Source organism: Cibotium barometz, chromosome 2 (genome assembly GCF_041138505.1).
Source record: "Cibotium barometz isolate CiBa-2024 chromosome 2, ASM4113850v1, whole genome shotgun sequence".
NCBI lineage: Eukaryota > Viridiplantae > Streptophyta > Polypodiopsida > Cyatheales > Cibotiaceae > Cibotium > Cibotium barometz.
In genome coordinates this window covers 27,657,737-27,674,372 of record NC_141047.1, presented here as the reverse complement: position 1 = coordinate 27,674,372, position 16,636 = coordinate 27,657,737, and the positions used below count along the sequence as shown (strand labels likewise).

Here is a 16,636-nt window from a genome sequence, read left to right as displayed (position 1 = left end):
CTGGCAACCATGAAGCTCACAAGTAGAATCAACTACAAAACCATAGCATACTCTAATAATGATTAAAGTAGAAATCTATTCTTTGAAAAACAACGTATAAAACAAGACATTTGAAAATAAAAATAGTACACCAAGTTTAAGCACAAAGAACATGGTGTCTACTCCAATATGTACAGCAATACCAAAACATATTAACCAAGCACATAATCGTAAGAAATAATGACATGTATGATAATACTAAAAATATAAGGCTATATCGCCATCATCCATGAACATATGGGCTCTACTACTATATGTAGAGCAATACCAAAAAAGTACCAACCAAGCATATATATCAACATCATGGTATCTTATACTTATGCATACATATATGCATACATACAAATATCTACACACATATATACATGCATACATACATACATAGATGTATGCATGTATGTTTTTATGTTTGTTTGTATGTTTGTATATATGTGTATGTATGTATGTGCATCCATACATGTGTGTGTGTGTGTGTGTGTGTGTGTGTGTGTGCATACATACTATTAACACCTTCTTGGTTTAAAATATTTTGATAAACACATTTTTTATACATATGTTGTTTAACATATTTTATTGACATTTTTAAAAAACTTTAGCTAAAACCATCTCCCATGCCCATGTGGAAGGCTAATGTCATAAAACCTATGTCTTTGTTGTGATCTTTTCAGTGATCGTCACCGACCAAGTTTGAATTCATTGGCTAGGTATATAAGTGACTTTCACTTTTGTATCGAGACACACTCTTACATAATTGGCTTGGTATGTATACAAGACTTTGTATAGACAGACAATCTTATGTATATTTAAAAAGATTGAGAGAGCTTGAGAGGATAATTAGGCTGCTTAAGAGAGAGAATCAAAGAGTCTACGTTTGTTGATGCAAAACAACCAACACATACAATTGTAGAAAAGCGAAAAATTGGCTGTTGATGTGGAATAACTATACATACAACTGTAGCAAAAAAACAAAAATGTAGAAAGACCTTAAATTTTGAATTTCTGTGAAACTTTTGAGACTTGGGTTCAAAGCATAAAAGGATTGAGACTTTTAAGCAAGGCTTTAGAAAATTATGTCCATCTAAATGATAGTTGATTAAATGGCTCAAGACCCTCATGGGAATGTTGTATGCCTATAGATATTGATAGGTATCAATAATTATTTTACTAATGAATCCATGGATCAAATTGCAATGTAATTAGATATTAAAAGTGGAAAAAGTCAAACCATTTATTTGAGAAATGGTAGATAGATAGCATTCTTGTAACGAGTGTGGTTGTGGAAAAAGCTAAAAGAAAGGAGAGACAAGAATTTCTTTGACGACTGTATAGTAGAGGTTAAAGAATAATCTTAATAGAGCTGTTGTGCATGGTTTTCAATCTTTGCTTAGGCACTAATCAGAATCAATCAATCCATCATGAACATTCTTTTGCAAGCACCCATTGTTGAGAGAGAGCCATTGTTGATTAATTGGGTTGTTGATGATCGACTCTGTTCGCTGATTAACGTGGCTTGTAGGAGATTTGAGAATCCATCCTTGCATAGATTAAGCAAATGCCAACCACCACAGGATATTGGGAAACAGAATACAGAGTATTAAACTAGATCCGCACATGCAGCTATGCAAGACACCTATTTGATTCAGATTGATTTCTAAAGTTTTACCTTAATCAACCAATCACTCGATACCTTCAACCAATCACTCGATACCTTCTCAAGCGAGGGTCTATGGCTAGCTTTAATTTCAAGCCTTCTGTGTAAGCATACTCATGCCTTACCTCCCCTTCAAACATAGATGCTAAGATTTTATTTTTTTTAATAAACCTAGCAAGGTTGCTCTTGCTTAATGTTGCAGGTTCTAAAATGCAAGGTAACATACCTAGACTTCCACTGTCATTGCCAGAGGTGCCCCTGTATACCATAGCATGGTGGATGCTTAAGGTAAAGTCAATCATTATCCAAACCAGTTACATAGCGATGATTGACATCCATGGTGTATCTTCTCGAAATGCCAAAAGCATGCACCAAGTCAGGGCCTAGGCAGAGACCAATTCAAACAGCTCGCCCATATGCTCCAGCTCGCCCATACGCGTAGTTGCACAAGTCTATATAGCTTTGTGCTTACATACCCTACAAGGAACTAGTAAATCCACTCTGCCCCAAGATGGTGAATAAGTGCTCTTATGATTGTTTAATGAAGTGGCCATTAAAAAATGGTTTTCTAGCCCAAAAATATTGCTAAATGATTGAGGCATCAATATCACTGATATTGCATGGCTTTTGCGGTAACTAGTGCATTGAGATTTAGGATCCCAGCAATGAATGGGCCCAACTTTAGTGCATCCTTTGGGCCTTTTCATCATCCGCAGCTGCCCAAGGGCCACAAGCAGAGGGTAACGGTGCTCAGGTGATGTATGCCCTTTTCTCGCATTGAGAACCTTCTTTTCAAACTTGATCACATCTTCAAACCTATAGAAACCACCATCAGGATAAAAAGAATTAATCAATCTTTGGAATTTGTCTAAAGGCAAGCACAAAGTTCAAGAAGCAATCCAAAGCAGAAACAAAGTAGAGCATAAATTATAACAAAGCTGATTTCCTGCACATAGTAAAACAGAAATAATGAAGATGATCACCTGCCATTGATGAGGGAATCGTTAAGCCAGTCATCAAAAGGACACACCCAAGTAGGAGTTGAGGACTTGTCACGGGGGGGAGATTGCACCCAGTCTGCTGTTCTTCTTTGTATGGTACTCACTATCATAACCTTTAATGATGTTGCTATTTTATGTATTTAATTTTTCTTTGTTTAATGATAACAAGTCACGTTAATTGATTTTTTTAATTCAATTACAAGTCTCTCTTTTGTTAATTGATGTATATTTGTGAGGATTTAATTATTTCTTTTAAGATGTACAAAAAGAATCCCCGCAACAGTGGTATCACAGCTTGGGTGTACATTGAAGAAGATTAAATCCTGAGAAAACAAAGGGTAAAAGAGGGAAAACTCACAAGAAACCAAAGGGTAAAAGAGAGAGAACATAGAAGACCTTTGGGCCAAAGATTGAATGGTTATGGGATTTGTATAGACCCTTGGATGGAGATTAGAATCAATGGCTAAGAATTAATGTCACCTTTCTTGCAAATACCATTACTGTGTGAAGAAAACCAGGTATGGTTTCACAAAAGTGGTTTTGAGAATTTGATTTTGGTTTTGAGATCTTTCTTTATAGATGTGAAGACCAAGGCATGAGTAGCACTCTCCTATCCTCAGGATTCTAATTAGTGGCCAGGAGAAGAATTCTATATTGGACGGTTTGGAAAAATTTCAGCTTTTGAATATTAGTTATATTTTGTTAAATTGTAAAAGCGCTGCGGACAAAAACTTTAAATAATTTTTAAAACTGACCCTCAGATATCTGATCATAGAGCCTTCCAAAATCCTCATCATGGGCATACTGCTCTTTCATCTCATCAAGCTCATGATAATAAGCAAGTGAAACTGCTGAAACCTGTGGCTTGCGTGACAGAGCATCTGCCACAACATTCTTTTTGCCTTCCACATGCACAATCTGGAAGTGGAACATAGGCAAAAAGTTGGCCCATCGCATAGACTTCTCAGAAAGTTTAGTTTGCGTGAGGAAATAACGCAAGGTCTGATGATCTGTCTGCACAGTGAAATCAGCTCCAAGCAAATAGTGTTTCCATGTAGAAAGAGCATGAATTACAGCCAACATCTCTTTCTCATAAACCTACAAATGCTTCTCGGCATTCTGTAATATTCGACTCTCATAGACTATCACATGTCCTTCTTGCATGAGAACTGCCCCAATGCTGTTTCCACATGCATCACACTGGACAACAAAAGCCATTCGGAGATCCGGTAATACCAATACTGGATCCGAAGTAAGCTTTTGTTGGGGTAAAGGCGTTATGCCCACCCTTACAGTGTGTACAAGCCCATAAGTTGTAGTACATAGTACACTTAGTACTTTTAATGTACTAAGTGCACTATGTGTACTAGTGCAATATACATGTGTGATAGGGGAGTCACACACTCATGCTATTCCCATGAGTTGACTTATCCCCACAACTCTCTCTCCCTTGTTCTTCTCTGTGTATGTCTCCCACACATGAATTAACCTAACCCTAATTCTTCTTTCTCCCACACAACTGGTATCAGAGCGTAGCGTACGAAAAAAAAAAAAATTTCGAATACTAACGAGTCGGCGCTCGACTCCTCCGGTTACGCGAAGGTTCCAGCACGGCGCCCGATTCAACGCCCGCCACCTTCTTCGCTCGCCTGCCTAGCTGCTGTTCGCTCCACGCTCGACGCCTGGCTGGGCCTGAATAGCTGGGCAACGCTGGTTGCTGCCTGTTGGGCAGCGTAGGCTACCTGCTGCGCTGCCTGCCTAGCTGGTCGCTTCTGGCCTCTTTACACACAGGCTGCGCCCAACACACGAGCGCTGTAGACTAATGAGGGTGACAGCCAGCTGATAGCAATCACAGGGTACAACTAGCACAGGGTACGACCAGCAGAATGACCATGGCTCCAGTTGAAGGCGTTGTATGGCGCTGAAGTGCGCCTGCAGGGCAGCGCTGCTAGCTTGGCTATGGCGAACAACAGTGAGTTCACTGCCCTCCGTCCTGAGTGGCTATCTGGCTGCCTGCGACTGGTTCAAAACACACGCAGCACTCGAGAACAAACCCTAAACCAGGGCTCTGATACCAGTTGTGTGGGAGAAAGAAGAATTAGGGTTACGTTAATTCATGTGTGGGAGACATACACAGAGAAGAACAAGGGAGAGAGAGTTGTGGGGATAACAACTGTGAGCACTTTGTGTACTTTTGGTGCAGTGATTGCACATTTTGCAGGGAGTCAAGTATTGACAGGTTGCATATTGCTATGGCAACCACAGGTGAGAGCTCTTCATTGCTTCACATCAAGAAGTTTGAAGGCTCGCATAATTATGATATTTGGCAAACCCAGTGCTACAATGTGTTGCTCCAGAAAAAGCAGCACAAGCCTATCAAAGAAAGGGGTGTAATGCCCGCTTCTCTTACTGCTGAAGAGTGGGAAGATATGGATGAGCTGGCAAGATCTACTATCATGTTGTCTGTGTCAGACTCATTACTTTTCAGCATTCGTGAAGAGAAGACAGCTTGGGGAATCTGGCAGAGATTGTAGGACTTGTATGCCCAACAAAGTGCCTCAAGCAAAGTGTATTGGTTGAAGAAACTCATAGGTCTTCAGATGAAGGAAGGGGCGTCTATGACAACCCATCTAAATGAGTTTAATGGTATTGTCAGCCAGGTCATTAATCAAAAGTTGGCAATGGACGATGAGTTCAAAGCCACTTTTCTGTTATGCACTTTGCCAGAGAGTTGGGACACATTCAGGACAGCCACTAGCATGCTATGCTGTCATATGCAGATGTTGAGGGTGCTCTTCTTCAAGAAAAGATGAAGAGGAAAAACAATCTGTTGGAAAGTCCAATGCAATGAATGCACGTGGAAGATCCCAGCAAAGGGGAAAAAGCCAAGAAAGGGGAAGGAGCAAGTCTCGCTCCAAAAAGGATTTGGAATGCCATTATTGTGGCAAGAAGGGACACATTAAAAAGCAATGCTACAAATGGAAAAATGATCAAAAAGAAAAGGGAAAAGGCAAAGACAAAGAGAAAGATGAAGCCAAAAATGTAAAGCCAAAGGGCAAAAGTGGAGTCAAGATTGAAGAAATCAATGTGTCACATGCAGGTGGCAGTGAGGATGAGGTCCTATTTACGTCTTCACTTGATGCCCATTCACTTCTTACAGGTGGTCATGGTATGCACTCATGGATAATTAATTCAGGTGCCTCCTTTCATGTCACAGGTTGCAGAGACTTGTTTGTCAGGTATACTGCTGGCAATGAAGGAGTGGTTTATTTGGGTGATAACCATGCATGCAAGATTCTTGGCAGAGGTGATGTGAGGCTTGTGTTTTCAGATGGCTCACAGCTTATGCTCCATGATGTCAGGCATGTGCCTGAGATCAAGAAGAACCTGCTTTCTACTGGACAGCTTGATGATGCTGATTATGTTACCACATTTGGTCGTGGAAAGTGGAAGATTTGTAAGGGCTCACTGGTTGTTGCCAGAGGCTCTAAGGTGGACACTCTTTACTTCATGCATGCAGGTGTTTGTCACCATGCTAATGTAAATGCAACCGAGCTGCCAGAAATCTCTATTTGGCATAGCCGGTTGGGACACATGAGTGTCAAGGGAATGGAGCAATTGTCTCGTTTGGGTTACTTGCCTTCTCTAAAGTTTTCAAGTTTTCAGTTTTGTGAGCACTGTATATATGGCAGGCAACTGCAGTGCCCCCACAAGAAAGCTCTTGGACAGAAAGATGCTCAGTTAGAGCTTGTGCATACAGATGTATGTGAGATGCCTCAGCTTTCTTTGGGAGGGGCAAAATACTACGTGTCTTTTATTGATGATGCCACACGCAAGGTGTGGGTTTATCCTCTTCGTTTGAAGAGTGATACATTCTCAGTGTTTCAAAAGTTTGTTGCTCATGTTGAGAATCAAACTGGCAAAACACTGAAGGCTTTGCGTTCCGACAATGGTGGAGAGTATATGTCCAAACAGTTTCAGGACTTTTGTGATGCTAAAGGCATCAAAAGGGAGCTCTCTACTCCTTATGATCCTCCACAAAACGGGACAGCAGAGAGGATGAACAGGACCATTCAGGAGAAGGTCCGTTCTATGTTGTCACATGCTGCATTACCTCATGGTTTTTGGGCTGAAGCTGTTATGACAGCCGTTCACCTTATAAACAGGTCACCTAACACGAGGCTTGGTGGGAAAGTGCCAGAAGAAGTGTGGTCATCATGGACAACAACCAAGGGCTGTAAATCAGCCATTACAGCAGGAAAACCAGCCCTTAAATGGTGCTGAAAATGGTCCAAATGGACAGCCAGAGATGGCAGAAGATATACCTATGGATATACCACAGTTAGAGGAGATACCGGGCATGATTTTTCAGCCTTATGGCATGGAACAGAGCCACCAATGGGTGATATGCAGGCTGGACAGCAACCTGCAAATGATGGTCATTGTGTACGAAGGTCCACTAGACCCTCCAGAGCCCCTAACAGGTTTGTTCCAGGGGTTGACTACTTGATGCTCACTGACTGTGGGGAGCCCTCATGTTATAGGGAGGCTTTACAGAGGGCAGACAAAGCTCTATGGGAGCGTGCCATGAAGTCAGAGATGGATTCTCTGCACAAAAATGGAACATGGAAGTTGGTGCATTTGCCTGCAGGCAAGAAGGTTTTGCCATGCAAGTGGGTTTACAGGCTCAAAGTTGCACCAGATGCAAAGCCAAGATACAAGGCCAGGTTAGTGGCTAAGGGCTTCAAGCAGGAATATGGTGTGGACTTTGATGAGATCTTCTCTCCAGTGGTCAAAATGACCACACTTAGAGCTGTGTTGGCTTTGGTTGCGCATGATGATCTGGACTTGATTCAGATGGATGTGAAGACTGCTTTTCTTCACGGTGATCTCCATGAGGAGATATATATGCAGCAGCCAGAGGGTTATGCAGTGAGTGGAAAGGAGAAGCTTGTATGCAAGCTGAAAAAGAGTCTTTATGGGCTCAAACAGGCACCAAGGGAATGGTATCATAAATTTGATACATTCATGAAATCCCAGAAATTCAGGAGAAGTGACATAGATCACTACTTGTACACCAAAATCTGGTTGCTGCAGATTTTGGACAGCACCTTAAATGTGCTCTGTTGCCCTTCCAAAGTATTGTACAGCAGTACCAAGTGCTCACCAATGATGTACCAAACCTGTACCGGCAAGTACAGCAACTGAAATTGAACCTTTTGGTCACTCAAAACAGTGTACAGCCATGCCAAAACTTGCACAAAGCTGTGCCAAAATCTGTACCAGCAGGTACAATAGCAATAAATGCTCTCCTGGCTGTCCAAATGAGTGAAAATCGGACTTTTACAATCCTGTACACTGCATACAACAGTCCCGAACAGAAATTGGGCAAAAGCCCCTTGACTGCAAGCTGATTTTTGAGGATTCAAGGCATAAATGTCTTGCCTGCTGCTTTGCCAAGCTCAACAAGTATACGAACTTGAAAAGCCCCTTGATTTAAGATCAATTTCTGATCATACATGGTACATTGACGCACATGAAGGCATCCAGAGTGTTCACAATGCTTCCCCCTGGTCACATATACATCCAATACATGAAAGCCCCTTGATTTACAGGCACATTGAGTGCTTGTAAGGCATCAACACATTATCCACAGCATCAAATGCGATTGCCTGCATGCAAATCAATCCAATCGGCACAAAAGCCCCTTGATTTGCACTGAAATTTGCTGCAAATTTGCCCAAATGTGCGATTTCTCACATCATACAGCATGTATGAATGCTTAATTGCACAATTACATCAAAAGCCCCAAATTTCGACATCCAATTTCCTGCAAATTGATCCTGATTGTGACCAATTTCCTGCAAATTGATCCTGATTGTGACCAATGTCACCCAGTTTTGCCAATTTTGCTCAAAAATTGAGCAATTGGGCACCTGTACCTGCTCAATTGTTGATTGTACTTGCTCAATTGCAAATCCCAAAAAAAATTTGAGGAAAATACCTTGTAATTTCTGATTTTTCTTCAATTTGCAGGCTGAATTTTGTTGTTGCAAATTTGGTGCTGCTGCAGAAATCTGATGCTCTTGCAGCTGTAGCTGATGCACGGGATTCTGTTGAATGTGCTGTTGACGGAAGTCTCGTAAGGAGATGGATACCTTGAAGCAGAGGCTGCATCAAACCTTTGATATGAAGGATTTGGGTGATGCAAATCACATCTTGGGTATGCGGATACTTCGGGACAGAAATCAACATGTGTTGTATTTGTCTCAGAAGGAATACATTGGCAAAGTTTTGTAGAGGTTCAATATGGACGGGGGAAGAAGACTAGTACTCCTTTGCCTCCATATGTGAAACTCAGTGCTATGGACAGCCCACAGTCAGATAGTGACAGGGCTGATATGGCCAAGATTCCGTATGCTTCAGCTTGTGGCAGTCTCATGTATGCCATGGTTGCTACTAGGCCGGACATTGCATTTGCAGTGGGAGTGGTTTCTAGATACATGGCCAACCCTGGCAAGAAGCATTGGGAAGCAGTGAAAGGTGTCATGAGATACCTGAAGGGCACACAGGATATGTGCATTTGTTTTGGCAAACAGGATGCATTAGTGCAAGGTTACACGGATTCGGACTATGCCGGTCATCCAGATAACCGGAAGTCTACTACCGGTTATGTATTTACATTCACAGGAGGTGCTGTGTCATGGATATCCAAGATGCAGAAGTGCACAGCCTTATCTACTACAGAGGCCGAGTATATTGCAGCCACAGAGGCTTGCAAGGAGGCATTATGGCTATCTCGGTTAGTGGTTGATTTGGGTTATACAGGGGATATTCCATTGTTGCATTGTGACAGTCAGAGTGCCATCCAGTTGGCAAAGAACCCTGTCTTTCATGCAAAGACGAAGCATGTGGATGTGAAGTATCACTTCATCAGAGAGGTGATAGAGAACAAGCAAATTCAGCTTGTTAAGATTCATACGGATGACAACCCGGCTGATCTGTTGACAAAGAGTTTGCCTCCGGAGCGGTTTGCTCATTGCAGACACTTGATGGGCATTGGATGAGGCCAGTTTCAGCCTTGATATGGCCTTGTATATTATCATGTACATGCTGATTTTTCTTTTCCTTTACTTAAGGGCACTTTGCCTTTAAGTGGGAGGTTGTTGGGGTAAAGGCGTTATGCCCACCCTTGTAGTGTGTACAAGCCCATAAGTTATAGTACATAGTACACTTAGTACTTTTAATGTACTAAGTGCACTATGTGTACTGGTGCAATATACATGTGTGATAGAGGAGTCACACACTCATGCTATTCCCATGAGTTGACTTATCCCCACAACTCTCTCTCCCTTGTTCTTCTCTGTGTATGTCTCCCACACATGAATTAACCTAACCCTAATTCTTCTTTCTCCCACACAGCTTTTCTTTAAGCTTTGTAAAGGCTGTAATTTCTTGATCAGCCCATCTAAACGGAGTTGCCTTCTTTGTTAAGGCATGAAGGGACGAAGCAATCTCAGCAAAATACCGTATGTACCGCCTGTAATAGGAACACAATCCCAAAAAACTGCGTACATCATGTACGGTCCTCAAATCTGGCCAATTAAGAATTGCTTCCACCTTCGAAGGATCCATACGAACTCCATGCTTAGATACAATATGCCCCAAGAAGTGTATCTCTTGCAAGAAGAACTCACTCTTCTTGCCATTAATGACCAGCCTATGCTTCCGGAGTTCTTCAAACACAATGGCCAAATGCCTCCTATGCTCCTCCTCAGTGTGTGCTGTCTTATGCACATCCTCAGGTCTAATGCGTATCTGATGATACCCACTTTTCAAGTCTATCCGACTAAAGACCGTTGAGCCCTATAAGCGGTCCAAAATGTCATCGATCCTCGGAATAGAAAATCGATTCTTGATGGTATTCTTGTTCAGCGCCCTGTAATCAATACACATGCGCCAAGAACCATCTTTCTTTTGCACTAAGAGCACACGTGAGCAAAAGGGTGATGAGCTAGGCTGGATCAACCCTTCATTTAACAACTCCTGTACCTGACTCGTAATTTCTTCTTGTTGAGCTACACCAACACGGTACGGTGGTCTATTTGGTGGAGTACTACCCGGAATTAGATCAATAGCATGATCTTCTGGCCTTTCCGGAGGAAGTTTGCCTGGCAATGACTTGGAAAAACAATCTTGGAACTCACATAAGAAATCAGTCCTGTCCTTATCTAACGTAGACAAATTAGATTTAGACTCATCATCTTTTGCATCCTTTACAAAAATCAAGTACGCAGAAAGATGCTTTTTCATTACTGATAAAATCGCCGAAGCTGATACAATAGGAACAGATTCCCCTTTTAGCTTGACATCCAAAATATGCTCTTTCCCTCTATGAGTCAAAGTAATCTTCCTATTGTATGTATCCACCACCGCATGTACTCTATGGCACCATGGCATACCCAATAAAACATCACATCCATCAAGTGGCATGATGAAAAACTCCTCGCTATCCACATAACCCTGCACATGAAGCCTGAGCTTCCCAATAATAGGAGTGACGGGTTTTGCATACCCAAGACAAGCCATATTAGCCTCATACAAAGGCCCCATCTCCTCTGTACGAATCCCTAATCGGCCAGCCAGATCTGGTGAAATAAAGTTGGCTCTAGCACCTGTGTCAAAGAAGATCAAGGCATTTTGATCTCTCACTTTGCCCCATGCCTTGCACAACTCAGTCTCTTCACCACCTGGCTGTTCCCCAACAAGATCAGGAACTAACCCTGCAGAAGATTTTGGTTTCTTTGACTTGGGATCCCCCTTAGTATCAGAGTTCTTTTGGGACTTACGCTTGGAACAATTAAAAGACATATGTCCCTCCTCTGTGCAGTAAAAACATTTCCGAGCATCCATCAAAGCCTGTCTCTCCTCAAGAGTTCTCTTGGGCATTGGTAACTTCTTATACCGCTTCTCTATAGACCCTTTTGCATCACGCGAAGCATGCCCTGACTTTTCAGATTTCTTGCTTGAGTTTTTACTTCCTTTAAATCCAGATGAGACCCCAGTGAGTAACGCATTTGCTGTCATAGCATTCTCTATCATCTGTGACATATTTGTTACTCGAGTCTTTATGCAATAGTCACGCACTTCCTTGGACAGCCCACAACAATACTTCTCCACCTGCTCAGACAAAGGCACTGCACGATAAGAAGTAACTAGGAGTAAAGCTTTCCAAATCTTCTTATTATAATCTTCAAGATTTTCACACTTTGATGCATCCAACTTGTACCATGCTGTCATTACATCCACCTCAAAAGTAGATGTGAGCCATACGGAGGAGAACACCCGCTTAAACTGTACCCAAGTAGATGGTGCTATGCCCTGTAAAAGAAGAGCGGACCACCACTGCAATGCATTGCCTTTGAGAAAAGTCGCGGCTTTTCTCACCTTAGAGGACTCCATGTAATTACCACCAGAAAAAGCAACATCAAACTGCTATAAAAAGGTAAGTGCCTTTAGTTTATCTTTGGTCCCACTCAATGTGTCAAATTTCACAGCAGCTCCCCCTTCCTTATAATCCTTCGCCTTACCCATAGGCGTTAGATTATCGTAAAGAAGTGGCTTCATAAGATTGCTACCCCCAGCATTCATGCCCATCATACAACATTACCAATTCCCACACCTGGCATTCCATACATTCCAACCATGTTTCCAAACATTCCACGATGCATACCGGCTGCATGCCCCCATACATGTTTCCTTGCATTCCAGGCTGCATGCCCCCAAACATATTTCCTTGCATTCCGGACTGCATACCACCATACATATTCCCTTGCATACCAAACTGAAAACTAGCTCCAAAATTCCCTAGAATACCCATGCCTCCTTGAGGATAACCCCCAGTCATGGATTGGAACACAGAGCCACCACCAAAATAGCCTGGATGCATAGACTACTGTGGAATAGATGGCTGTCCGAAAAAGGAACTCTGTGAGTTGGCACCAAAAGTATGTTGCATGTTCGGAAACTGTCCAAAAGATGGATCCTATGGGAAGGGACCACTGTTACCCTGAGGTGAGTTCTTAGAACACACTTTCTTCTTCTTTTCAGGCTCAGAACGGGATCTCATAAATTTAGCAAACTTCTCACTTTGAGTGAGCTGCATAAACACATCCATTACACCTGCCAAACAATTTTTAAACTGGGCATCATCTTCCTCTTTACTAGGCATGTCTTCTGGCTGTGTTACATCCTCATACTGTGCATCATCTGCAGCCTGTTCTCCTGCAAGAATATCCTCAGATTCATTTCTCTCAAGAGAGGTCTCTTGCTCTTCCTCTTCATCATAAAAATATTCATCTTTCGTGTCTGACATGTTGCTGAATTTTTCAGCAATGACTATCCTCGAGTCAACCACGAGCTCACCCCCTTAAGAAAGTTGATGATGTGTCCCGGCAACGGAACCTTGAAACCGGCCTCTGGTAGAAACCAAAGTGCGGTAGACTAGAAGTCACCCTTCCAATTGTAGTCCAAATAAATAACAAAATTAACAGGAGCTAGAATGCCCCAAAACTGAAAGGAAATCAACACCTGTTGGCCCCAAAGCTTGGCGCCCCTTTCGGTATTTCTTTATTCAAATTCAAATGAAATGTATAACTAAGTACAACAAAGCCAGTCCAAGAAAGTAAACCTGCGTGTCCAATCTGGCAGCCCTCAAGACCTCTTAGCACAGAGGATTCACACACAGATCTGTGTCCCACAAAAGCAACACACTGTGCTTCCCTCTAATCAACCAAGACAATTCAACAGGGCAGCCTCGAGCACACATCTGGCTGTTCCATGAACTTGGTTTCAAACTCAGTTCAAATACACATCCTCTGTCCAATCTCTGTTTCCACCCTTTAAACTGCCATACCCCTCCTCTCACAAGGGGCCAGATGAAACAACTCTGCAGAGCAGACTGCAGAGCAGACATAAGCCAGTGGAAAGAAAGAAAGAAAGATTGATAAGTTCAGAGCTTACCAATTTCAATGCGTGGTTCTGCACCAGAGAGACTGACCGTACCAGTCTACACTTGCAACAGCCTGTCTGTACTTTTCTCCCTGCAACAACCTGTCTGTACTTTTCTCCCTACAGCCGCCTGACTGATGCACCACCTGAACTGCTGGACTGCACCGGACTGTACCTGTCCGTACAGTGCTGTACCTGCAGCCACCTAACACATGCGCTGCCTGCACAGCTGGACAGGTGTACCTGCCTGTACTGTCCGTACAGTTTCCGCCGCCTGTACCTGCTGGACAGGGTTGTCCTTGTCAGCCTGTACCTGTCCGTACAGGTCTACGCTGTCCTTGTCAGCTTGCAGCTGTACCAACCGCCAGCCAACCTGCACAGTATCGCCTGACCCTGCAGCACCCGTACCACTGTACCTGCTGTCGTACAACCACCGCCTGAACCAGCCGCCTGCTCTGTACAGCCAATGTTCTGTACGGCCTGCTCTCCACACAGCAAAACCAGCAACAAAACTCTATGCAGCCAGTCGATAGTGTTTTTCTTCTCCTCCACGCAGGTAACTTGCACGACTCCTCCAAAAGCAAGAGAGAAAGAGAATAGAGAGACGTGTACCTCCCAAAGTGGAGTTGCCCCCTTTTTCCAAAAATATCCTAGTGGCCCCTTTCTAAAGTTTATCAAACTTACTAAGGGTCACTTATGCCTAGGGGCCACCCAAGGTTTAAACATTAAAAATATTAAAGTCCTTGGTCCCCCTACAAACTTGAGGATGTCCACACATATTTCTATTTGTCCGGGCACCCAAATATGATTCATTAAATATTTATCTTGCTCACCAACCACCATGCCCACACTTGTGATGTTCCACTTTCACAGGGTCATGACATTGCATCATCATAAATGTCCTGTGACGCCCCATGCAAACTCAAGACATAGCCTTTCTCTATTATTTTGAGGGAAAGATCAAGCTCTGCATCAAAACTTTCCCTTACAAATTGTCTATTATTTCCAACCAAAAATAATGTACAACTTCCATGGTGTCATCAGTTCACCAATAATGTCAGTGCCTCTTTCATGGTTGTTTTTACACTCTTGTTACCTCCTGCAAATCAGCACCTGCATAGATGTGAGACATGAAGACATAAGCTGAGCCATCCTTTTCATCCAATCGCATTGCATGCTGAAAGGCCTGTTTCCCAAACTCCACATTTCCCCAATTTCTACAAGCACCCAACACAGTATGCCACACCACAAGATTAGGACAGACAGGCATCTTCTTGATCATTGCGACTGCCTTGTCTAATTGGCCTGCACGGCCAAGGAGATCAACCATGCAAGTGTGATGCTCAAGAGTTGGAACAATGCCATAGTCTTTGCTCATGGCCTCGAAATACGTCTGGCTCTTATTAAATAGCCCTCTGCGACTGCATGCACTGAGAACAACAATGAAGGTGACTGGATCTGGCCTTAAACCTTCTCCTAGCATTCTATCAAAGATATGGAAAACGTGTTCGCTTTCACCAAGCTGGGCATATCCTGCCATTAATGCATTCCATGAGACTACGTCTCGAGCTCGAAGCCTGTCAAACACTTGTTGTGCTTTTGCAAGCGCACCACATTTAGCATACATGTCAACCAAAGTGGTGCCAACAACAAGGTCTCTTTCCAGCAACCCCTGTCTTTCAATCTCAGCATGTATTTCTACCCCCTTGTCTGTGGCTCCAATGGTGCCACAAGCTTTCAAGCTGGTAAGCAACGTGACAGCATCTGGGGACACACCCTCAAGTTGCATCTTTTCAAAGCAATTAACTGCTTCCTCACCATGCCCATGTTCAGCATATCCTGTGATCAGTGCTGTCCACAATACTGCATCTCGAACTGGAAGCCTGTCAAACACTTGTTGTGCTTTTGCAAGGGAGCCACATTTAGCATAGATATTGACCAAGATAGTGCCAACAACAAGGTTTCTTTCCAGCAACCCCTTTCTTTCAATATCAGTATGTATTTCTTGAATCTTGTCTGTGGCTCCTATGCTGCCACAAGCTTTCAAGCTGCAAACAAATGTGACAGCACTTGGGGAGACACCCTCAAGTCGCATCTGATCAAAACATTTGACTGCTTCCTCACCATGCCCATGTTCAGCATACCCAGCGATTAACGCATTCCAGGAGACTACATCTCGAACTGGAAGCTCGTCAAACACTTTTTGTGCTTTTGCAAGTGAACCACATTTAGCATACATATCGATCAAGGTGTTTCCAACTAAAAGGTTTTTCTTGAGGAACCCAATTCTGGCCACCTCAGTATGTACTTCGAGGCCTCTTTCCAGATCTTTTAGCTTTGCGCAAGCCTTCAGTATAGCAACAAAAGTATGCCCACTGGGATGTACAGAATCATCCTTTCGCATTTTCTCATACAAGGTCAGAGCATGTTGTGGCTTCCCACATTTAACATAACCGTTGATAAGGGTATTCCAAGACCACTCATTCCGATACACCAACCTGTCAAAAACCTGTCGGGCATTGTGCATGCTCCCGACTTCCACCAACATCGGGACAAGGTAGTTCCCCAGAGATCTATGAGTCTCCAGCCCACTTCTGCGCATGTGGGCATGCAGGCGCAGTGCATGTGCTCGGTCTCTCTCCTTGCCACACTTCTGCAAGATGCATGCAAGATCGTCAAGAGAAGGGTGGGGCAGCCTCCCTTCTTCCAAGGAAGGCAGAGCCTCCTCTAAGCTAAGCATCCGCCAATCACCGCCAGTACTGTTCTTTACTTCTTCTTCCTCATCTTCTTCTTGAGCTTTTTGCACTCCCTCATGCGTTAACCTGTCTATGACCCAACTTGGATTGTAGAAGCCGTCCATCCATAGGGACTCTTGGGTAAGTGTATGCTTGAAATCTGGGGCCCTTGGGTTTGTCTGTGACAGGCACACAGGACA

At 43.2% G+C, this 16,636-nt stretch overlaps 1 protein-coding gene across 1 annotated transcript in view; it reads right to left on the bottom strand.

The window, feature by feature from the left end:
* Positions 1 to 14,577: 14,577 nt before the first annotated feature.
* Positions 14,578 to 16,636, bottom strand: part of LOC147640881 (pentatricopeptide repeat-containing protein At1g06140, mitochondrial-like) — a 2,342-nt gene continuing 283 nt past the window's right edge. Inside the window, exon 2 of the mRNA XM_086816242.1 lies at positions 14,578 to 16,615. Coding sequence (XP_086672368.1) covers positions 14,783 to 16,615 — 1,833 coding nt within the window. The 3' untranslated portion in view covers positions 14,578 to 14,782. The remainder of the gene's footprint in view (positions 16,616 to 16,636) is intronic.